The following is a 25,699-nucleotide window of genomic DNA, read 5'->3' on the forward strand; positions in this document are numbered from 1 at the left end:
GAAAAAAATTTTTATATTGCATTTCTCTTGGACCCCAGGACACCTAGAAAAGTTCTCAATCAGTATTTAGCATCGGAGTGAATGACAGGATTATATATTTAATCATATAAATATAAATTCATGACATTGCTTAAATAAAAATACAGATCTGGGGCTTCCCTGGTGGCACAGTGGTTATGAATCTGCCTGCCAATGCTTGGGACACGGGTTCGAGCCCGGGTCTGGGAAGATCCCACATGCTGCGGAGCAACTAAGCCCGTGTGCCACAACTACTGAGCCTGTGCTCTAGAGCCTGCAAGCCACAACTACTGAGCCTGCGTGACTAGAGCCTGTGCTCCACTACAAGAGAAGCCACCACAGTGAGAAGCCCATGCTCAGCAATGAAAACCCAACACAGGCAAAAATAAATAAAATTTAAAAAAAAAACAGATCTGGGAGGCAATTTTTATGTCTGTGTCTCAGATTTATGGACAAAAGCTTTATTTTATATGATTGGGTAGCTTGTGACACTACAGAGTGTTACATTAGGTTATAATGAGATCCTTCTTAGAACACCTGTTACCTCTAATGTGATGTAGTTGTTTATTACCTCATAAGAGTTCCATTTACTATGGAATGTGAATTTTTGTGCAACTTCTAATTTAGATTGTCCTAGAGTGAAAATGTAATGGTAGTAATATGGTTCCTTGGTTTACAGGAAGGTATGGCTCTTGTCTCAAGAGAATCGACTGAGAACTTAAAGAACTTTTTGAGATTAAACAACAACAACTATTCTAGAACACAAGTGATCTCTTTTGTGATTTGAACATGCAAGCATTAAAAATATAACCATAAGCACTGCTTTCCACAACATTGCCTTTTTCTTATAACAAAAGCACACTCACCTCGTTGTTTTATCCATTTCTCATGGTGAGTACTCACTGGGATCACTCTACAAAACACTCTCTACCAGAGATGTGTTCACAACCTCCAACTGACATACACCAGGAGGTTTTCCAAAGACATCTTCCTGATGGGAGAAGTAGCAGTACTGGTTTCAGGCTAAGGGTGTGTTCTGTTATGGTCTGTGGGGAAAGTGACTCTGCAAGGGACCAGACTTGGTCATTTGATACATGCTTCACGACCTGCCTCCAGGAATTCAACTTTATTGAAAGCACAGGGAATCACCTTCTGCCGTCTGGTTTTAAATACAGATCGTAGTTTTTAAGGACAATCTTGAAGTCACTTAGGTATGAAATTTCTTAGCTAGCCCCAAGGTGATGTTGGTATAAAAATTCCTCCCTTCTCTTATGCTCTTATTCTTCTCTAATTCTCTTATTAGAACATTGATGGCAATTTTCATAGCATTTTCTGACATTTTAAAGAAAACAAAACCAGGGCCTCCCTGGTGGCGCAGTGGTTAAGAGTCCGCCTGCCGATGCAGGGGATACGGGTTCGTGCCCCGGTCTGGGAGGATCCCATATGCCGCGGAGCGGCTGGGCCTGTGAGCCATGGCCGCTGGGCCTGCGCGTCCGGAGCCTGTGCTCCGCAACGGGAGAGGCCACAACAGTGAGAGGCCCACATACCGCAAAAAGAAAAAAAAAAAAAAGAAAAGAAAACAAAACCAAACTTGAGAGTTCATTTAAGCAAAAATTAAAACTGGAGAATGTTTAAATTCAATATTGCTATTCACACAATACTATCTTCTAACGACTCTTACTAATTGGGTACACAGTTAATAATCGTTGGCCTCTACAAGGTACAAGTCACCATGAGGCACCAGGTATTGTGGCAAATGCTCTGAAGGATACAGGGATGCAATTAAAGCCAGTCATCTTGGGGCTTATAATCTGGTAGAAGGGATGAGACAAGTACATGAATAATAATAAAAGGTAGGAAAGAACAGATATCATGTGAAAAGTATCATAAAACTGCAACAGGAATTCAGAAGGACAAGTGTCATTTGCCTTAGGGAACCAGTGAAGACAATGCAGAGATGGCATTAGAGCAGGATGCAGTGACACGTGTAGAGGGAAAATGACTGTCTAGGCACAAAAAACGGGGTAGAAGGGAGGCAGAGACTGTTTTTCTTCACAAAATATCTCTTGAAATTATGTGATAATGCAGGTACTTCATAATAATAAAAGCTAAGGGAGTACCTTACACCATATACAATAAATAACTCAAAATGGGTCAAAGACCTTAAATATAAGAGCTAAAACTATAAAACTCTTAGAAGAAAACATAGGGGAACATCGTTTTGGCAATGACTTCTCGGATATGACATCAAAAGCACAGGCAACAAAAGAAGAATTAGATAAATTGAACTTCATCAAAATTATAAAATTTTTTATACACTACTATATATATAATAGATAATCAACAAGGACCTACTGTACAGCACAAGGAACCCTACTCAATACTCTCTCGTAACCTATATGGGAAAGGAATCAGAAAAATAATAGATCTATGTATATGTATAACTGAACCACTTTGCTGTACATCTGAAACTAACACAACATTGTAAATCAACTATATTGAAATATAAAATAAAAATTAAAAAAAACAAAACAAAACTTTTGTTCATCAAAGGACACTATTAACAGTGTAAAAAGGCAACCCAGGGAATGGGAGAAAAATATTTGCAAATCATATATTTATTTGATAAGGGATTAATATCCAGAATACATAAAGAACTCCTACAACATAACAACAAAAGCTACCCAATTTGAAAATGGGGGAAAAAAATGAAAAGACAAAAAAACTTGAACAGACATTTCTCTTAAGAAAATATATAGATGGCCAAAAAGCATATGAAAAGATGCTCAGCATCACTAATCATTAGGGAGATACAAATCAAAACCACAGTAAGGTATCACTTCACATCCATTAGAATGGTTGCTATTTTTTAAAAAGGGAAAGAAAGAAACAAAAGAATGAGCATCGGCAAGGATATGAAGAAATTGGAACCTTTGTGCACTGTTGGTGGGAACGTAAACAGTATGGAGATTCCCCCCAAAATTAAAAATAGAATTACCATATGTTCCAGGAATTCCACTTCTGGGTATATACCCCCAAAGAATTGAAAGCAGAGACTCAGAGGGTTAATTGTACACCCATGTTCACAGCAGCACTATTCTCAATAGTCAAATGGTGGAAGCAATTCAACTGTCTATTGATGGATGGATGGATAAATGGATAAAGAAAATGTGGTAAATACATACAATGGAATATTATTCAGTCTTAAAAATGAAGGGAGACTTCCCTGGTGGTCCAGTGGCAAAGAATCCACCTTACAATGCAGGGGATGCGGGTTCAATCCCTCGTCAGGGAACTAAGATCCCACATGCCTAGGGCAACTAAGCCGGCGCGCCACAACTACTGAGCTCGTGCGTCTCAACTAGAAAGCCCCCGTGCCACAAACTACAGAGCCCACACGCTCTGGAGCCCACAAATCACAACTAGAGAAGAAAAAACCCACACGCCTCAACTAGAGAGAAGCCCTCACGATGCAACGAAGATCCCACGTGCCACAACGAAAGATCCCATGTGCTGCAACTGACATGACGCAGCCAAAGATAAGTAAAATAAATAAAAACATAATAAATAAATCTTTAAGACAAAAAGGAAGGAAATTCTGACACATGCTGCTACATGGGAAAACCTTGAGGAAACTATACTAAGTGAAATAAGCCAGTCCCCAAAGAACAAATACTATATAATTCCACTTACATGAGATACTTAAGAGAGGCCAAACCCATAAAGACAGAAAGTAGAATGGTTGCCAAGAGCTGGGGGGAGCAGGGAGTGGGGAGCTATTGTTTAGCAGGCCTCAGGTTTCAGTTTTGCAGGATGAAGAGTCCTGTTGATGGACGGTGATGAGAGCACAGTGAGAATATATTTAACACCACTGAAATGTACACTTAAAAATGGTTAGGATGGCAATTTTTTTTTTTTTTTTTTTTTTTTTGCGGTACGCGGGCCTCTCACTATTATGGCCTTTCCAGTTGCGGAGCACAGGCTCCGGACGCAGGCTCAGCGACCATGGCTCACGGTCCCAGCCGCTCCGCGGCACGTGGGATCTTCCCGGACCGGGGCACGAACACGGGGTCCCCTGCATCAGCAGGCGGACTCTCAACCACTGCACCACCAGGGAAGCCCAGGATGGCAAATTTTATGTTATGCGTATTTTACTAGAGTCTTTAAAAAAATAATTTTTTGAACTGAAAAAAAAAAATGCTAAACCAAACTAAAACAAGTTCAACCCTCTTTACTTACCCTCTAGCAATGAACAACGCCTTCCTAGACCTGAGAAGGACCTGCCCCCTGGCCTCAGATTCTCCCTGCTCCTCTCTGCCTTCTGGCCAATTCCCTAGGGCCAGATCCTTCCTGGACTACCTGGATTCCTATTCCAACCTCTTGGCACTCAAGCTCCACAAGTCACCCGTAAGTTGTCCTAGAAGAAGACATACATATGTTGGCTGTCTCTCTGCTAGGTGCTGATGGACAGGACACCCTTCTCTCTAAGCTTAAGCAATGAATTTAGAAATCTGTATACAAACAGTAACATATATAACAACAAATTAAAATAACACATACCAATTGCATTTATTTATAACTTCTTTTTCAACTCTTGCAGTTCAGAAAGAGATTTCACTCACAACAGTAAGGGCTGCACTGGATCTCCTAATGATGTCCTTCAGAGGTATTCTTTGAGGTGCATATGGTGAGAATTCCAACCAAAAGAAACAAGCAAACAAACACAAGCATTGCTGAACAAATTTTTATCTGACTAAAATGCTGGCTTGTGTTCAAAGTTTGCTTTTCCTTAGGTCAGACCAGGTGACTGGCACCCAGTACTGAGAAGCATGCGCCCATCTGGCCTGTTCTACAGCTCCGCCCCTTCTTTATTCCCATCCTCAAGTCAGTGCGACATGGGCATAAACACGTCTCCACCTGGAGAAAATGGCTCTAAATTCTCCATTGCTTTGGAGGCCACCACCCAGCACAAGATGGGTTGGGTTCCAAGCATTATCTTGTCCGTTTCTCTTTTGAGGGTTCTTTTTTTTTTTTTTTTTTTTTTTTGAGGTAACAAAATTGAGCTTTAATATTAGCAAAAATGGACACAACCCAAGCTCAGGCCACCCAGTCCAGTTTTTCTCAGGATGTGCTGGGATACAGATGCAGAGCCTACTTGCCAGCGTAACAAGTTTCTACGGGAAAATGGAGTCCAAGATGAATTCACCCCCAGGGGAGTGAGGGAGGGTGCACAGCCTCGAGATGTCACTGGTGGCCATCTTCACCTGGGCAGTGAAGGCCCAGGGGTGAGGATGGGCTGCAGGTGGATGGCAGACCAGGTGGTGAGAGGAAGGGATGGAGGCAGGAGCAGGCGAGTGTGGTGGAGGGGGGAACGCTGAGGAACAGATGCGGAGGAAAGGTAGCGGGTGGGTGCGAGAGGTCCTTGGCATCTTGCACTCTCAGCCCTGCTGCAAAGCAGCCCTGAAGTAGAACGGGGTGGGGGCGGATACGGGCAGAGTCTCCTGTTCTCCTCGTGCCCCTGAACCAAGGACTACCAACGTAGGGGCGGGGGCAGGAAGGGGTGCGGGCACAAGGGGCATCTTCTCTGGTCTTCTTCCTCCCTGCTTGTCCCTGTCTAGGGACAAGATATTTTCCACAACCGTGGTCACCATTATCTGCTGATGTTCTCTCTCTCTCTCTCCCTCCCCCACCCCGCTCTCACACACACACACATCCACACACGTAAACACTCACCCACACATGACCCCAGGGTGAACTCAGGCAGGACGTGAGGACTAGAAAGCCAGGGCTGACGGGACAGGCAGGCCTATGAGAGGGGCCTCCCTGTGCCCCATTTTCAGGGTGTGCAGCACAAAGAGAAAAAGAGCGGGGGAGAGACAAGAGGCAGGAGGAACTACCCCGCATTTGAGCATCTGCTCATTGGCAGGAAGGCCTGCAAACTAGGGGCTTTTGGTCCAGCTAGGCTATGGGCAGAACCAACCGTCTGTTCCAAGTCTAGGAAGAGCTAGTGTTGGTTCTTTCTTGGGTCCTCACCCAAGCTTCCAACACTTGCCTTATTACGGGTTCCCTGTCCACTATTCTGCAGTTCCATGTGACCATACAACATGCTCTCACTTGCGGTAAATGGAAGGGAGGGAGGGAGAGAGGGAGGGAAGAAGAAAGGGCAAGCTGCTGCCTTGGAGAGGTACGGACCTCACAAGCAATACACAGTGGGGGAGGTGAGGGCGCTAGGAAGTCAGTTTGGAAAAGATGCGGGTACCAAATGCACTTTTCTATTGTACTCCAGTTTTTACAAAGATCATCCTCACTGGATCCTGGGTTTTCACATTTAGATACCCATTTTAAGACAGCAGCCTATCCCTTAGAACCATACTAAAATATAGGTGTACATAAGCAAATTTTAAAGCAGGAAAAGACTTTTTTTATTATCATATATACTTTCATTGGGAGCCTTTTCTCCTCTAATCAGAAGTTTGAACCTCTGAACATATTTTATGTTTTTATTAGTCAGTGGATTCATTCTTGTAATAAAGGCACGTTTCACCAGAATTATACTTTCCAAAATTTACTGCTTTAAAAAGTTTCTTATTTATGCTTATTTTAAACACTAAGAGAGTAATAAGAAAGCCTCACTTTTTGAGGATAGAAATTCAAAGATGTTCAAAATGCCACTGTCATTGTCATTCATTCATTCATTCATTCATTTCACAGCTATTTATTGATCATCTAGTACATGCTGGGAACTCTTCTAGCCACAGAAATGCAGTAGTGAAGAATGTATTTATTATACACTCACTACAGAAAGGTGAAAGACAGAACACGAAGTACTGGGGGATTCTGAAGTAGACCGTGGTACAGACTGCACAACCTCGGGAATACACTAAAACCGGGGAACTGTACACTTAAAAGAGTGAATTTTATGGTATGTGAATTACATCTCAAAAAAAAAATCATTTTACAAAGCCCTATGGGAGTGTTCTGAAGGGAGATAATATGTACTATGTGTTTTCACATGTTAGGTATTCAATAAACGCTTTACAAAGAACACAATCAGCTGTGGTGTTTAATTAAAAGAAGATACCTACTCGAAAAAATATATATATATAAAATCTTGGTTATTACTGTAGTCAGCATTATCATTCTAACTATAAGTGCTCTTATAAGTCCAGCCCTGTTAAATTCATCCAAACCTTAGCTGTTTCCTTGTGTTGATCTAGGTTATGGCACAGAATAAGCTGAGCAATTGTACAAGTTCTTGTCCAATTACTCAGAAACCAGTGTTGTGCTTGATTTTAGGTTGTAGAGTCCCGACCCTAGCCTGAGGCACCTGCTCCTCCAGACCAGTTCAGCTAAGCTTTCCAACCAACAAGCATCACCACCTTTACCTTTTCTATTGTCCTAATGCTTAACGCATCTCCAGGTGAATGGATGGATACTAGAGTTTGCTGTAAGCAGATCTCTATGTATCACCCACTTATGAATATGACTAACAGAATCTTATCCTTGGATGTCTTGTTCTATTGCAACATGAACTTCCTGAAATGAGGCTTATATTTTCTGTGACTAAAAACTCCGCCATGACACCACCCACGTTACTGAGACACGCCAGAAAACCATTAAATATTGTTTTTACTTTACTGTTTTTACCAGTTCCCTGTATTCACTTTCAGGAAGAATACATGCCATCATTTAGCTACCTCTAAAATAGTTATTACATAATACACTAAAATTACAATATTTAGAACCCTCTAATATTCTGTTAAACTAAATTTTCAAGAAAAGGATACAGGTAAAACAGCAAAATGTTTTATTTTACTTTATTTACTTTCTTTATTATTTTACCTTTCATGTTATTTTACCTTCTTTAATGGAATTCTTGAAACGTCTATTACCCCTTGTGTTCTGTAACAATGTAGGGAATATAATTTAACAGATTCTTTTTAATTTACAAGGTTTTTGGCCCCTCTTCTAAATAGTCCAGACTGTCGAGATTCTTGAGTTCTATTTACTTTTTAAATGTTCTATGTCTCCATTTGTGAACATTTCCTACCACTATCAGATGACCGTCTCTAGCAATGAGTCAACCCTCTTTTAATTTACTGCTTCTACTCTGTCGTAGGTAAAACATCACGTACGTTCATTTGTGAGTGTCACGTACGTTCATTTGTGAGTGTGTATTTATGTGTACGTAAAGAGAGAAAGAAGAGATGAAGAAGTAAAGAATGAACAAATAGAAAATTGGAAATTCCAGGAAGCTACTTAAAACCCAACTGTTTAGAATTGTTATCCTTGCTAAGTATTAGGAGACTTTAAACTTCTACTTTAAGGAATTTTTGTGAGGTTTTTTAAAAAAAAATTTATAATGAGTGTATTATTGTAATTTGTATAATAAAAATTACTTTATATTATTGTTTATAATATCACACATTTAAATTATATTACCCAAACACATAATCTGTAAATCAAGATTTACTTCCTGGGGAGGAGTGGGTGAGGAGGAGTGGGGGAGGAGGAAGGGGGAGGCGGGGGAGGGGAGGAGGCGGGGGGGGGGGAGGAGGCGGGGAGTGGGGGAGGAGGCGGGGGCGGGGGTTGGGGGAAGGCTGCTTTGGGAGGAATCTCCTGAGAGTAAAAATGCAAGGTTAGTGGGTGGCCTGGGCGGGTTCAGAGATTTTGCACTGACCTCCTGGTTTCAAATTCCATCTCTGATACCTACCAGCTATTAGATTTTTAATAAGTCCTACTTATTTAGTATTCCTATTATAAATAATACTTAGTATAAATATTCACTGAGCCCTAGCATGTACCCAGGAACTCTTCCTTGTGCTCTACAAACATTATCTTATTTAACCTTTACAACATCTGATGAAGCAGCCCTGTCATCCTCATCTGGCAGTGCCCAAACTGAGGTTCCCAGCAGGTCCCAAGCAGTAAATGTCCAGACAGGTGGGCGATGGATCTTCCCTACCAAGTTATTTGGCCTCTCTTTGGGAGCATTATTTTCTGCCTCTGCCCAACTGAAATCATAAGATTACTAATACCCATCTCATAAGGGTATTAAAACTAAATAAGGTAGTACATGTGGATGTCTCATAAACTCCAATGTACTTTTTTTTAAATTTTATTTATTTATTTAATTTATTTTTGGCTGCACTGGGTCTTCATTGCTGCACGTGGGCTTTCTCTAGTTGTAGCGAGCAGGGGCTATTCTTTGTTGCGGTGCGCGGGCTTCTCATTGTGGTGGCTTCTCTTGTTGCGGAGCACGGGCTCTAGGCGCGTGGGCTTCAGTAGTTGTGGCGCACAGGCTTAGGTGCTCCGTGGCATGTGGGATCTTCCCGGACCAGGGCTCGAACCCGTGTCCCCTGCACTGGCAGGTGGATTCTTAACCACTGTGCCACCAGGGAAGCCCCCAATGTACTTTTAAAATGTCATTATTACAATAATTATCAGCATCATTATTATGGCCTCCTCACACTTTACCCTTCCTTTCTAGTTACTGGCAGTATTTTAGGTAGTGAGGCAGATAAAGTACCCTGAGTTTTACACATGTTAGGCTATACTGGTGATCAACGATGCAAAATAGCTTCATTGATAATTATCAGAAAATCACCAGCGTTTAAAAGATTCAGCAGAAACTAAATGGTGAGTTTTTACTTAAGCTAAAATTCTCCTTTAGAAAGTTTTAGTCTTCATGAGTCAAGTAACTGACTCCAATGAAGAATTCAGATAAAATATCAAAACAGATTCCAAAAGATGAAAGAGATCAAAGGAGTATCTTGGAGAAGTGAAACCCACACCCCAAGGAGAAAGGATATCCACACACAAACAAAAATACCCTTTGAAATCACAGCTGGAAATCTGTCTTCCTCTTGGCATCTTTGTTAAGAAGCCATGTCTCTGTGATCGCACACATTAAAAAATAACATACACTCCCACAAACACATCCAGATGTCCACGAATATTCATGATGTGCTTCCAATCTGGTTTGGACATAACCTTGATTTATTTTTTATTAAGTTGCATCAGCTTCTGCTGGGGTCCATGAGATGGATGACATTGCTGTAGCTTAAATTTTGAACATCTTCATATTCTAAATAATTGCAGAAAGTCTCTCAAACTATCCCTTAGAAATAAATGATTTATGCACAAACCTCAGAATAACCAAAGACAGAGAAATTGGTTTACTCCTGAACCCAAACTCTAAGACCACTTCTACAGTTGATCAATTAAGCCTCCACTTCTAAAACAAAGGTTGACATGAGGGATGGGGGGAGGGCAAAAAACTAGAATCTGATGTCCTTTTTCAAGTAATACAGTGAGACTTTAAAGGAAAGCCAACAGACATGCTCTGAAGTTACTAAGATGTATTTTCCAGTCACCAAGTTACTCTGTGTCCTTCCAAACACCAAATGGTTGAAAAGCCAGAAAAACCAACTGAACCAACTGCATAGAACAAAGTCGCTCAACATTTTACCATCTTGCTTTCTTCTATTTGAAATAAAATTCTCGAAACTTCCAAACAGAAAGAAAAAAAAAAGGCAGCTCCAAATCAAAAACTACTACTGAAACCGGTGTAATGATCTTCTCAAAACAGGTGGCCAGAGAAAGGTCCAGACAATATACTTGGTGTTCCGGAGCCCAATTCTTTCTGTCCTTAGTCATTTCAGTTGGTTCACAGGAGCTGTGATGAGAGATCCCTCTAAAATATGGACCTAGTCTAGGGAATTCCCTGGCGGTCCAGTGGTTAGGGCTTGGCACTTTCACTTCCGGGGCCCAGGTTCAGTCCCAGGTTGGGGAACTAAGATCCTGCAGTGGCTAAAAACAAATAAAATAAAATAAAATATGGACCTAGTCTACAGCCATACCACCCTGATCACGCCCCATCTTGTCTGATAAAATGTGGACCTATAAGGTCAGAAGGCCAATGTCAGGTGTGTGTTCTGACACCAGAGAAGGCTCATAACTCTGCTCCAGGTGACCTCCTGTCCGGGCCCTGCACGCATCTGCGTAACCCCACTCCAGACCCAACCCTTGCCATTTCAACCAAGCTGGGCCTTAGAGGACAGGTGGATCAACCACTTGGCCTGGGCCATTCAGCCTTTGCCAAGGATCTCAAACTTAGACCTTTGACAATAACAAATAACATTGTAGATACAGCTACAGAAACCCATTCTTAGGGCCTGAAAATAAGGAAACATTCATCACACTCCTTTACATTTTGTCTCAAGTCAAGACCATACTGCCTCTAGTGTGCCACAAATTAGCATGTTTAAATAGCCTATAATTAGTTTGTGATTAGCATAAATAAATTACACTGTAATCTTCCACGTTAAAAGTGTTTAATTGTTACATGTAGACATTGAGATCACACTATACTTTTGGTAACCTGCTTTTAATATTCCAGGGCTCCAAAATGCACCTGGCCTGGGCCTCACTTAACTTGGAAAGGTCCTGATTCCAAAAACAGAGACACTCCTTTCCCCTCCAAGCCCAGATTCTGCCATCAAAAAGTGGCCTCTTTAATATCTTGGCTTTTCTCCCCAATTATTGTCAATTTGATTAACATCTAGGAATGCTCTCTGTTGTATGTAAATGAAAACAACTACAAAGCTCAGACTTTTTTCCCTTTCTGGCAAGCATTTATATTTTGAGCAGAATGCTATTTTGGTGTTTAATCTCCTGGGAACACTGTGTTTATAAATGCAAACAAACAAAAATCAGTCATTTCTGAATGCTCAGAAGCAAAACCAGAAAAAGAAGCTGATGTTGTTGATTCCTATTTGAAAAGTCTGATGAAGACGGCTCAACTATCCTATCACACATAGCACATCTAATCTGTCCGTTTCCATAATGGTATGGGCAGTCCACAAAGGTCTCTAAGTTTAAGAGGATGGAAGCATACCTAAATTGATCCTAAGTATAATAAAAATCTTCTTAATTATGAGAGGTACGGGATGCCAAGATCAAATCTGGCAGCCCAGAGACCTATTCATATTTATGTCCATGTTAACGTGGTGCAGCGAACAAAACAATGCTAAGTGGGGACTGGGCATCTGACTACAAATGGGACTTTGTCTGAGGGGCCCAAGCAGAGAACTGTATTACCATCTGGCTTAAGACATAAAGCCTCAGTGTATTTTGACATCAAGTGTGTAAATCCTACAGCCGAATGTGGTTCAGACTCAACTGTCTCCGGCCACCGTTTCTGACTGCAATCTGCAAATCAACAGTAGCCCAAAGCTAGCAAATAATGTCCATTAAGACAAAATGAAACAAAACAAAAGCAAATGCCCTGGTGCAACAGTTGGGCTTTAGCATTTAGCAGTTGAATATTTAAAGTCAGGCAATTTGCAACACAGCTCACATATTTATCCTGGGGGTGAGAATAAGAATTCAGGTAGCCTCCTGGGGCAGCCAGTGTTCCCTAAGCACTGAGGTGGAGGCAACCCTTATCTTTTCTTGTATATCTTTTCTTGAATATTCAGGGAGCTCAAAGGTACAGGAAACCTGTTTTCCACAGGCTTTGCAGTCTCTAGCAAATAACAAAAGAAGAACAGTCAATAAAACAAAACAAAACAAAACCCCCCACGGAAACTGGACTAGTCTGCATGACTGGGGAAAGCCACAAGGTCACCTTGGCCCAGACGGTCAACTATTGCAAAATGGCAATTATTTTTGTTTTGTCTTGTGAATGGTGATGAATCAGAGCAATGTTCTATCCTTTTATATCATTAATGATCCAAGGACCTGTGAACGGACAGCATGTATCTTTTCTCTGCACACCTGTTTATGCCTTAGGTTCCAGCCCTAGTAAACAACTCTCAGTGGCCCATAAAAGCCACATTTTCTCTCATTTTTGACCTTTTTACTAACTGTGACCTCTGCCTTAAATTACTCTGCACTGTCTACACCTCGCTCCCCAACCAGATTAATCTTCTGTGTTTCCTTACAGTTGGGCTTGGATATCACCTCCCCCAGGAAGCCTTCTTTGATTTTCCTAAACTGGGTCAGGGGCTCTCTTGTGTACTCCTGCAGGACATTTTAATAGTCTGATTAGGGAATTCCCTGCCAGTCCAGTGGTTAGGAGTTGGTACTTTCACTGCTGTGGGCCGGGGTTTGATCCCTGATCAGGGAACTAAGATTTCACAAGCTGTGCAGTGTGGCCAAAAAAAAAAAAAAAGTCTGCTTACTTGTCTAAAGCCCCCACTAAACCGTGACATCTTTGTGGACGGGGAACACATCTTTACCTGTATTTCTGGAATGACAACATCTCAGATGCTTGACGCTCATTTAATAGTTTTAAATAATTACATACACAAATGAATTCAACAAATACTTACTGAGCACCTATTATGTGCCATGCACTGTTCTCCATGCTGGAATACAGAAAGGACCAAAACAGACTGACAAAATTCCCTGTCCTCAAACTAGGATTTACTGGGAAGGGATATGAGGGAACTTTGTGGGGTGTCCTACATCATGCTGGGGTGTGGATAACATGCCTATATCCACTTGACAAACTGGATAGCTAAGATGCAAGCATTTCAATATGTAAATTTTACCTCACAAAGAACTTTTAAAAAATAATAATTAAGCAGGCGTGAAGGGGCTTCCCTGGTGGCGCAGTGGTTAAGAATCTGCCTGCCAATGCAGGGGACACGGGTTCGAGCCCTGGTCCGGGAAGATCCCATGTGCCGTGGAGCAACTAAGCCTATGTGCCACAACTACTGAGCCTGCGCTCTAGGACCCAAGAGCCACAACTACTGAGCCTGTGCTCTAGAGCCCGTGCTCCGCAACAAGAGAAGCCACCACAATGAGAAGCCCGCGCACAGCAATGAATACCCAGTGCAGCCAGAAATAAATAAATTAAAATAAATAAATTTTTTAAAAAAGCAGGCGTGAAGAGTAAAGATGAAGTGAGAATGGCAGGATGCTGGTAACTGTTGAAGCTGGGTAAGAGGCACAGGAAGTCTGTTACAGTATGCTGTTTATATATGTTTGAAATTTCCCAAAATAAAAGCTAAAAGAAACCTCTGCACTCAGGTGAATAAATATTAATGAAGTACAAATAACAGATACTCCTGCATCATGGCAGGAGTTTTTGAACCAGGAATAGAAAGGAAGGAAGAGAAATGAACAGTTACAGGTCACTTACAATGAGGGACCAGGTATACTCACAGCAGTTTTCTCATTTAATCCTTGTAACAACTTTATGAGATATTTTTACCCCATTTTATAGATGGGGGAACTGAAGCTTAGAAAGGTTACACAACTTGCCAGTTAAGTACAACAGCCAGAATTTGAACCCAAGTCTTCCTGACTCCCCCAGTCTCCTTCCATCATGTTTCTCACACCCTTTTGCCACTGTGACAATCGCCGAGGCCAGGACTCCAGCTTGGGCATGGGGTGGGAGTGGTAGGGTCTGAAGAAGCCCCAAGAATCACCCCTAGTCGCGCCAGACACCACTCTTACTGCCTCTATCTTTGTCCAGAATTATACCTCAAAAGATTAAACTACGAAAATTTCTAGGAACAATAATTATGCCCCAGAGTCATTCCTACACCATCAGCAATGGTTCTGATATCACATTTCTCTGTGATAATATGTAATAGTCCCAGTCCTCAAAGACCTGGGTGAGTCTTGCCTGGGCTCCTGGCTCTTGAGGTACAAACTGTAAGTCACCTGTAAGTGGCACAGAGATCCTGTAAGTGGTGACTTCTCTGTCAAGGCTATGATACAACAACCACTGTACAAACTTGTTTCTGCCAACATCCAAGCAGACTCAGCCGCAAAGATGCCGAGGAAGCTGACATGGCCAGTAATAAGAGGCTGCCTTGCATGTGTCCCTCTCCTGGCCATGGTGTCACTTTGACAGATGTCAGACTTAGCATCACTAGACATGGGCCCATTATGGACTTGGAAAGCTGCTGTTATTTCCAAATGCAGCTTCTCACAGCCAAAAAAAACACACAGTGCTCAGGGATGTGCCCAAATGTATGGAAATACGGGCAACTTCCCTGCTCTTCCCAGCCACTAACGTCCTAATCCCCGGCAGAGGCAAGGGCTGTGGTCCAAACACACGGTTCCTTTAGGGCCCACTTGGTGCTAAATAGAAACTCTCATGACAGTTATAAATCTCAATCATAATCTGTGCTTATGCTGTTGAATTTTCACCCATCTGTACCCTCTCTGTTACCTTCGTCTAAACTAACTGGCCCTCAAAACACTGCATCAAGTAAGGGCTTTATTCCAGTCAGGGGCCAGGTGATTAGGTCCTGGAGAAGTAGTTTGATATCCAGTCCCAAAAGTTAATTTCTAACATAATTATCAAAACCTTTTATTTTTCAGGGTTAAGTCAAGCATCTCTGTGGGCAGGGTGACTTTTGGCTTGTTTGTTCTCCAGTTGACATGTAATTAGCTCTTAAGGACACTGCATTTTTGGGCTTTTTAAAGCCAAACATCAATATCTAAATATCTATTCTGTCTATAGAACATTTCTTCAATCTCCCAAATTCACCCATAGGATGTGAAATGAAACAAACCCATAAAGCCAATTTAAACCATCACCCCAAACTCTCTGCCCTCAAAGCTGTCTCTAATGACTTTTTCTACAGCAGATACAACAAACTTAATGCTATTGTTTTCCCTATAAATTGTTTTATGTTCCTAACATGTTACTATTTCCTCTTAGTGCTTTCGGTGGATTATTTCTTCTCCAAGTCATCTCATTTCTGCTTTTTTTTTTTTCCCTTTTTGGCTGAGCTGCACCACATGCAGGACCTTAGTTCCCTGGCCAGAGATCAAACCCGTGCCCCCTGCAGGGGAAGCACAGAGTCCTAACCACTGGACCACCAGGGAAGTCCCTCACTTCTGCTTTTGACAGGGCTGCTCACTAGCACAGAAAACAAGTATTAAGCTGCAGGTCCTCAGACCCCAAGCTGCCCCAAAAGCCTAGCATGCAAGAAGTTTGCCTACTTGTCTGAAGGCAGAATTCACAATCTAGAAATACAGGTAAATTCTGATGCAATAAAAAGTGGCGTTACGAAAAAAAAAAAAAAAAAAGTAGCATTACCGAGTGAAAGTTGCAGCTTTTCAAGAAAATAAGTTCCCATCAGGACTCAATCTGTGATGAGCTAACCACCATGAGAGGGAACATTCCCTAAGTCGCCAGTGTTGCAAGCATGGCCTGAACGACGACCTTAAACAACCTCTAACTTCTGGACTCCCTGAGCCGTGTGAAGGACGTGAACCACATGGCATCTAACTTGGTCTTCAATACTTGCCTGGAATCTCATAGAGAGGGAACTGAAGACGCTGACTTGGGATCTTCCTTGTCTCACTAACTACACTTTAAAGGATGAAGACAGTTTCCAGCTAGCTCCCATCAGTTGTACCCACCACCACATTCCTGCACCTTTGATGAGAAGTAATTTAGCTTATGCAGTGTTTTCTCCCCCCACTGTCTTTTGCAAAAACTCTGGAACAGAGCACACCAAATTAGGCCCATCTGTCTAAATGGGAAGAAGTTATTTATTCCACCTCCAGGCAGGCTGTCTTTCCTACCAAGAGGCTGCTTTCCAAGGTTCCCAAACACTGTGGAATGACTATGGTAACCCCAACTCTTAACCAGCTAGAATTTGGGGAAGAGCAGTTGAGTGTCCTATCAAGGATCACCTGTCAATTCACAGCCATCATTTCCTTGCATGGTGAAACGTCCAAGGAAGACACAGAGTATCCTATTATTCAAGGTCAAAACTGCAACATTCAAGAACTCAGTGCAATAATGAAGTTGTTGTTTGGCTGCAGTCTTGCCAAAAAAAAAGGCACTAACTGTGCCCCCACAGGAGAGTCTAATTAATTTTAACAGTCTTTTGCCACATGAGAATACTTTCTTAAAAGGAAGGAAATAATGCCCCTCCCCACCCCCCTTCACACATGCCAGGGGACAAAGTTACAGGAAAGAAGCCCTTGGCAACAATGACGCCCATGTGCCTGCCTGGGCCAGGGTGTCAGCCTCCTGGGGTGATGGCTTTCTGCCCCCAACGGATGCTTCTCAGTCTCAATTGATTCCTTTATACTAACTCCCACCCAGGTTGAACACTAAATCAGTGAACAAAAAGGAAAAAGGATCAATAGTTATTTGACAGGTATGATATAAGAAATCTTTACGTGGACTGAGTTAAGGAAAGAAATGAAACTGCATAAGAGCACCAGCATCTTACTTAGAGTGGAAGTGAATGATATCTACTTATGGAATATACAGCAGCGGTGCCTAAACTATTTGGTGGGTCCCTTATCCAATAGATTTTTTCAAACATAAAAGGAATTATTAATAAAAGAATTATCTGTTCCGAGTTACTAATTTTTTCATCTCTACTTGAAGTAGATTTATGGAAAATCACAAAATAAATAAGGATTCAATTGAATCAGTAGTTTTCAAACATTTTTTTAAAGGCAGAGGTACTGTTACTCAGAAAAGATCCACGTAGTCCCCTAATACATAAAAGAGGCTTAAAAAGGAGCTGGTCCAGATAAGGAAACACGGAGTGTTGAGCCTTTTCTTCTGCCTCTCATTCCTAAAATGGTCAGATGAAATGGTCACAATGAAACAGAACAATTTGAGAAGCACTGAATCAAAATGAACCCAAGACCTATATAGCAAATTTAAATTAATAAATGCAGAAGTTTTGGTAAGATACTTTCTAGTAAATGTACAACATGGAAATACCAGCACACATATAGATTATATAGACCTGAAGTCTCTATTTACTATTTATCACATGGAACTTCAAATGCTCCACTAATCATACACATAAAAGTCTTTATAAAACAGCCAAATGGGGCTTCCCTGGTGGCGCAGTGGTTGAGAGTCTGCCTGCCGATGCAGGGGACACAGGTTCGTGCCCCGGTCCAGGAAGATCCCACATGCCGCGGAGCGGCTAGACCTGTGAGCCATGGCCGCTGAGCCTGTGCGTCCGGAGCCTGTGCTCCGCAACGGGAGAGACCACAACAGTGAGAGGCCTGCGTACCACAAAAAAACAACAAAAAAAAAAACAGCCAAATGAATTTCAATGCACCTGAGAGAAGAGTTGTGTCTTCCTTGGTTATCTTGGTAAAATCATGAAAAATGGTGATTACAAAGAGGTCTTAGCAACATGGAAGAACTATAATAAAATGTTAAGTAAAAAAGCAAGAATTACATTGCTGATGTAAAAATGCCCAGAAAAACACGGAACGGAGACTTGCTAAAACACCAATATGGTTATTGCTAGGTGAGAAATTAGGGTGGTTTCTTGTTTCTTTAAATTTTATTTTGTTTAAAACAAAAAGAAGAAAACAAAGAAGGAAGGAGACGAGGAAAGAACTAGCTTAGGCCTCCTCCTTTTGGCTTAGAGTCATATGACTGATTCACTTTGTTATAAAGCAGAAACTAATAAAAAAAAAAAAAGAAAAAAAAATGTAGTGGATACCGGCCAACAGTAAGAACATCCTTTCCCCTTAAGCTAAAAAAAATTAAAATTCAAACGCAATCTTTTAATGAATACAAAAATTTGATCATTATTGCCCCAACTAATACTCATTCAGTCTGACAGCCACAGACCTGGGTTAATCCTTTTGGGATCTGAATTTTTTTTTTTTTTTTTTTGCGGTATGCAGGCCTCTCACTGTTGTGGCCTCTCCCGTTGCGGAGCACAGGCTCCAGATGCGCAGGCCCAGCAGCCATGGCTCACAGGCCCAGCCGCTCTGCGGCACGTGGGATCTTCCCAGACCGGGGCACGAACCCGTGTCCCCTGCATCAGCAGGTGGACTCTCAACCACTGCGCCACTGGGGAAGCCCTGGGATCTGAATTTTTTATCTCAACTAGTGCAGCAGCCTGCAGAGTAATAATGCACGCACAACCGTGAGAGGGCTGAAGGAGGGGATGCTGGACCAGGAGCAGCCCGGCTGGGCAGGAACACATTCCCAGTGCCCCACTCACCACATCCAGGTCCTGGGAAACCCGCCGTTTCCGCAGCTCCTCCATCCTCTCGCATACGTCGGAGAAACACGTATTGTAATAATCTGCATACTGTTGCGCCAGGTCATCGATGTTTCCCAGGGAGCCGTCCTGAGGGTGAGGAGGGCAGGGGGATGAAACAGGAAGAGAACAAAGGCGATCAGTCCACCGGCAAACGCCCCACATCATCTAGTCTTCCTCTATGCAGCACTTATACTAATAACAGCTGGCATTTTTTCAGTGGTGGACGTGTGCCAGGCTAAATTTTACACGCGACATCTCCTAATGCTGAGGACAGCCCTGGGACACAGGACCTATTTTCCTCACTATGTATAGATGGACAAACAGCAGCTCAAAAAAGCTGAGTGACAGCCCAAGGACTGCACGGCTACCAAGCAAAGAAGCCAGGCCTCCAACTCAGGACTGTCTGATGCCAAAGCCACGGTTTTAACCCACATCGCTGCCTGCCTTGCAGGGCCAAGAAACCCCTGGGAAAACCACTGTGTCAGTGCGAGGCACCCTAAAGCCCAGTCAGTGGCTGCATCAGAACCTCTGGAGAAGCGTTTGAGAAACCCAGATGCCAGGACACCACTCCTGGGAATTCTGATGGGAAGCTGAGAATTCAGAAGCCAACAGGGAATGCTGCATCTGGGACACACCTGAACCATGCCTCCCATGAGACCCTCAGAAAAGTGGGAACTCTTATTCCCTACATCATTCAAGTACAGATGCAAGAGAACAAATTCAGCTAAATAAATAAGAAAACATATCCGTCTCTCCACTGAGGGATGGGCCCGGAAGCTGCTCTGCAGCCCACACCCCCAAGTTCACATCCAGCTCTGCGGCCACTTCTGGTTCGGCAGCTTTAAGCATGTTTCCTAATCTCTGGCAATGCTGGGATACCTCCCCGTGAGAAGTGATGAAGTAACGTGACTCACTCAGAGCTTGGTCCTTCACAGTCCTCCTGGCACATAGTAAGTGCTCAATTTACTTAGCTAATAATATTCACTACAAATAATGTTTCAGATTGTAGTCTTCCTTTAGCGGAACTGATTCCTAAATACATGTTTGAACATATACACAGAGGATGACAGCAATGCTGTATACATTTGTAGGTTATGCCATTTTGTCTATTCATTCATCCATTCATGCCTTCAGAGAAGCATCTCCCCTGCCCCTTTTCACCTCCCAACAAGGTGTTTCTTTGGTATGAATAAAAGACCCTACCAAGACAACCAAGGAAAATGATTTTACCAAGATAACCAAGGAAAACACAACTCTTAGACAACCGAAAAAGTGCACACACATTTTCCCTGTGACAGACCACCGGCCAGCCCTGTGTCATAGTTAATGCCAGCACACCACCCTTAGCGCACGTGTCTAAGACTGCAAAGCACACTTAGATGCAGATAGGCTTTGGGAATTAAGAGTTCTTCTGTGCTGGTGCTGAAATCTCTTCAGAATAGTCATCATGATCTCAAAGTTTGTTTCAAAGTTTGCAAACATCAAGTGTCAATCAAAACTGAAGATGAAACACCAATGAATGTTGAATTCTCATGCTTTAGATGTACTTCCTTTTGAGAATTTTTGGCTCTCTGCTATTTATACCGTACTGTTTCATTTAAGTTTCCTTCATGCTAACTTCGTTTGTGCTATTGAAATAAAATTACAGTATATACAACAACCAAAAGTGAGTTCTTCAAAAGCCTTTCTGCTGGGATTCCTTGGTGGCACAGTGGTTAAGAATCTGCCTGCCAATGCAGGGGACATGGTTTTGAGCCCTGATCCAGGAAGATCCCACCTGCCGCAGAGCAACTAAGCCCATGCGCCGCAACTACTGAAGCCCGCACGCCTAGAGCCCGTGCTCCACAATAAGAGAAGCCACCGCAATGAGAAGCCCCTGCACCACAATGAAGAGTAGCCCCCGCTCACCACAAGTAGAGAAAGCCTGCATGCAGCAGTGAAGACCCAATGCAGTCTAATTAATTAATTAATTAATTAATTAAAAAAAAAAAAAAAAGGCTTTCTGCTAAAGACCTCAAGGCCCTGGTGAGGATGCGTGGGTCAGAGCAAGTGACCATCTCTATCCCACTTCTGCATTCACCAATTTCACAAAACTGACCGAGTGGGGAAACAGAATTGAAGGAAATGATTTTTTTTAGGAAAGATTCTTCCTTTGTTACCAATAAAATGTTCTATGCTTGAGGTCATTGCCTCAAAGTCCCCAGTACAGAGCTAGGGATGGGAAGCTCTTTACAAGAACAGTAAGATGTTTGAACGTGTCTGGGCAAAAGTCAGTCCCTCCCCTCTGAGACAACAGGCTGGATGGCCACAGTAGAGGTGGCAGGAGCTTACCACCCCCCTCAAAAAAAAAGGTCTGTCACGTTTCCGGTAGGGAAAATAAGAAGGCGTAAAATGGAAGTCTGCTGCTAGCCTCCGAGGAAACGCACAGAGGGGATCAGTCTACCAGTCTTCGCTTTACTGCCTTTAGTAGAGGTGAGGCTCCTGACAAATTGCATCATAAATCGGATTACGATCCTGAGGTCTGCCCTGACTTGTCTCAACTCAACAGCACATGCCGCACGGGCCACAACATGAAAATCTACAACTTCCTGACTTGTCTCCTTGTCTCCTTCCCCATTTGGCCTCATCTGCCTTGGATCCAGTCACCAAAGTGACCTTGCAAAACAGAGATCAGACCGGGTCTCTCTCCCCTAAGAATGATCCGTGCCACACACGTCACCCATTCTACAAATAAACCCCAAACTTACCAGCCCGGTGGAGAAAGGGGCTGAGGCCTGCCGACGGGGAGGACCAGAGGAGTGAGAGAGGACAGGCAGCCCCTACAGTGGCCGCTCCCCCAGCCCCCACGCCACCCCCAACACCAAGAGAAAGTACTGGAGGAAACTTTAGGAAAGAGCTAAGGCAGAAGGGCTGCTCCCAGGGGAGCATCTGCTCCAGCCAACGACCAGGACCATGACAGCAAAGTGCCCAGCGAGGCGAGGGCTCCAGACCACCGCTGCCTGGGCCAGAGAGAGGCATCTGGACAGTTCCTAGGACAAAGGGAACTGGGCTACCTTTAACAGCAGGGTATCTGCCTTCTATTGACCCGGGATGTTTGCTTACACCTCCAAGACACAACGCCCTCACCGTCCCACTTCTCTTCAAGAGCATGAAGTTTTCTTAGCTCCCTCGCCCAGTATATACTGGGAAAGATGAGTGTGTGTTGGAAGGTAAAAAGGACAGGACTTGCAACAGTGTCCCCTGAGAACCCATCTTCATGAGTTATTGCCCTGATGCTGCGACTCCCCACAGCAACTGGGGCTCCTGGAAGATCTTGGGCTCTTTAGAATTGCCTTAGTCTCTCGAGAGTATGATGCCATCCTCATCAGGAAACTTCTGCCTTCATCCCTCCAGGAAATGAAACATACCTGCCACCTTTGACCAAATACAAAATCCGTACCTTCTAATACCTGAGTGAACTGGTGAGAGGGGCTATATCCACACATTTCCCTATGGCTTGCTGTTCTTAATGGAAATTAACCTCTCTCCCTCTCTCCCTCTCCCACTGTCTCTTATTCACAGAGGCACTGAGTTATACTGACCAAGCCAAGACACTCCAGTCTTGATGGCTGGCTTCTCCAAAATAATCAGCTTTCAAGTTTATGAACTGTATGACTTATCACAACCGACTACTACTTTCTTGGACGAATCAAGGCCACCTGAAAAAATTATAAAAATGATAACTTAAATAGCTTTGTTCACATTGCTTTCTTTCCTTTCTCTCTCCTCTCTCACATATCCTGGGACACCTTCAAAGCCAACTGTTCACTTCACTTCTAGAGTTTCTAGGCTTCTGGTCAAACTTTTTTTCCTAAGAGTGGAACAGTTTCATTCCCTATCCCTCACTCCCAATCACTCGGAACTCCCCAAATACTTGAGGGCCTGGGAAATATCTGTTGCTCACGAGGAAGAAAGCAGCTGTTCAACTCAACTCAGGCCAAAGACAGCAAACATTTCACGCCCTGCAGTAACCACTTCTCACTTGATGCTCAGCAAATAATAAGTTAGAACAGGATGGCACGGCTGCCTCGATGTTTTCTCAAATCGCTTTCCAGATGTTCAGTGAGTCCCCATAATTACCACTTGCATCAGTCTTGATCATTTAAATGCCAAGAAAGACAAAATAATTTTTTAAAGCGTGTGTGTGTGTGTGTTTTAAGTAGGTCTTCTCTGCTATGCACAGAAAGGAATTCTTTTCCATCCCAATCACATGGAACCAAGGAGCCACAAGATGATTTTCTCTTCACCCACTCCAAATCCATGCTTTTTCAGGACTGTCTGGAGACCCCTGCATCCTTTCTGTCCAACTTGTTCTTACTTGATATAGTACAAACCTATTCAGTAAAAATATTTACTTCTATTAAAATATTTGCAACATTAGTCTCTAGAGAATTTAAATAATGCAGTTGATGTTTCAATAGCACCACACCTCGTACATCTTTTTTGGGGGATGTGAAGTTCATGTCTGACTGAACACCCCACAATGCTCATGCCAAGAGGCATTGATGTTACAAAATCAACTTCTAAATATGTAGTATGACTTTATAAATTTCGATATTTATTATAATAAATACATTAAAATACTGAAATAGGTTCCTTTTTAAACTTTTTTTTCTTTTAAGGTGTTAAAAGTTTCTGCTGTAGAGTGTATTACTTGTCTAATCTGTTTCGTTTCTTATTTTCCCCCTTTGGTTCGCATGCATTAGGCTGAAGCAATATTAGTTCTGTGTTTAGGAACTCAGAAAAATCTTATTTCCTCAAAATAGCCTTTTTAAAGTAAATTGTGAAATTGTGTGACGCATAAACTTTTTTACAAGAATTTTCCCATCACTGTCTACCAAAAAAAAAGATACATGCAAATTCAAGCTCTCTTCCCATTTCTTATTACAAAACCAGGTCACAGCAATTTTTCCATACAACCATCCATTTCACTTAATATGAACTTAATTTAAATCTGGATCCCACTACCACTGTCAGCTCAAGGGAAGACTAACTTGTATAATTTTCCCATGAAGCCACAGCACACATTTATACCAAACACCCATCTTTTTTTATACAACCAACATAAAAATATAGAGATAAGGGGCATTGTACCAAACAATTCAGACCGGGTGAACTGCTGTTACAATTAAGGAGAAAAGAAACAGAGTATTGTTCTCTCAACAATAGCATTTCTGAATTTTTATCCCAATGTACTTCTGTCTCTGGAAAATGTGAAAACTAAAAGCACTATGAAAACAGAGGCATTTGTATCATTACTGTTTTTGGTTTTGCTCTCTTCTTTCCCCAGATGTCATTTATGCTTTAGAATATCTTGACAAAGTTTAAGGGGTAAAAAAGAAAAAGAAAAAAATTCTCTGAAAACACCAGGAGACACAATGTAATCTGTACCGCTGTATGCAGATTACGTGCAAATGAATGGAAATGAAATCTTGGTCCTGCTATTTTATCCATCTATAAAGACAGAGCCCTAAGGGAAGACTCAATGCGTTGCTCTGAATCCCCAAAGTTGAGGGGAAGAAAGGGAACAAGACTCCTGGCTCATTTATTTCACACATCTCTACCTTTTCTGTCTATAATAGTAAGTACGTACATGATATATTTTATGAAATATAAATTATATGTTTTATTTCCACTGCTCACTATTGTTTGGGAGAGGGATGAAGATATATTCATATATATAAAGATTTACATCAGTCCCCTACCAGATAAATCCACTAAAAGAAATCACTACAATACAATAAAGCCTAACTGATTCCTTGAATGACTTCACAATGCGTTCTCACTCTTAATTAGCTTGTGTAAAGATTTTGAGGTGATGAACACTTCCGGCAACCTTTCAGGTGAAGTTGCTACTACCATAAACAAGACTTTAATTCTGGTTTCCTCGTTCAGCCTCACCGAATCCGTGAGATGTCAATGTCTGCACCGACTCTGTCACCCCGTCCTGCCACATCATTCTGGAGAAATCCATTGAATATGCAATAACGGATCTCAAATATATTTCTCTGAGGTATCTCTCTCAGCATTTCTACAGATGTTTTGAGCTGAAATACAGTTTGTCTCAGGCAAGCTTTTTACACATAACAACCAAAAACATACACCAGAGGGACAAATTAAGTCATACTGGTGGTGAGAGAGGGCTCTGGGGGCACACCCACATGGCAGGCGGCTGGAGGAGGGCTGATTTCACATCTTCCACTCTCCTCCCTCCAAAACACCCAGAACCTGCCGGAGCCCATGTCTAACTCTTGCTTTGGCAAATATGATCTTGGTGCTCATGGCCCCCACTATCATGCATCAGTGGTCTCCAGTTAACATAAATCCCTTCCTGAAGCATGAAGAACAGCCTGACAAGCTGCCAGTATTGGCGACCCCCTCCTTCCCAGCACTCTCTCAGCAGCTGCTTCCAAAGGCAGTGGTCTGCAGGGACTTCCCTGGCAGTCCAGTGGTTAAGACTCCGCACTTGCACTGCAGGGACGAAGGTTCCATCCCTGGTTGGGGAAGTTCCACATGCCGCAAGGTGTGGTCAAAAAAATAAATAAATAAAATTAAAAATTAAAAAAATAATAAAGGCGGGACTTCCCTGGTGGTCCAGTGGTAAAGAATCCACCTTCCAATGC

At 42.5% G+C, this 25,699-nt stretch overlaps 1 protein-coding gene across 4 annotated transcripts in view; it reads right to left on the reverse strand.

The window, feature by feature from the left end:
• Positions 1-25,699, reverse strand: part of SASH1 (SAM and SH3 domain containing 1) — a 266,274-nt gene that overhangs the window by 138,005 nt on the left and 102,570 nt on the right. For all 4 annotated transcript variants that reach the window (XM_060114659.1, XM_060114657.1, XM_060114660.1 and 1 more), the window contains exon 2: positions 18,996-19,124. In XM_060114659.1, coding sequence (XP_059970642.1) covers positions 18,996-19,124 — 129 coding nt within the window. The remainder of the gene's footprint in view (positions 1-18,995; positions 19,125-25,699) is intronic.

The sequence above is a fragment of the Mesoplodon densirostris genome, chromosome 12, assembly GCF_025265405.1.
Source record: "Mesoplodon densirostris isolate mMesDen1 chromosome 12, mMesDen1 primary haplotype, whole genome shotgun sequence".
Lineage (NCBI taxonomy): Eukaryota > Metazoa > Chordata > Mammalia > Artiodactyla > Ziphiidae > Mesoplodon > Mesoplodon densirostris.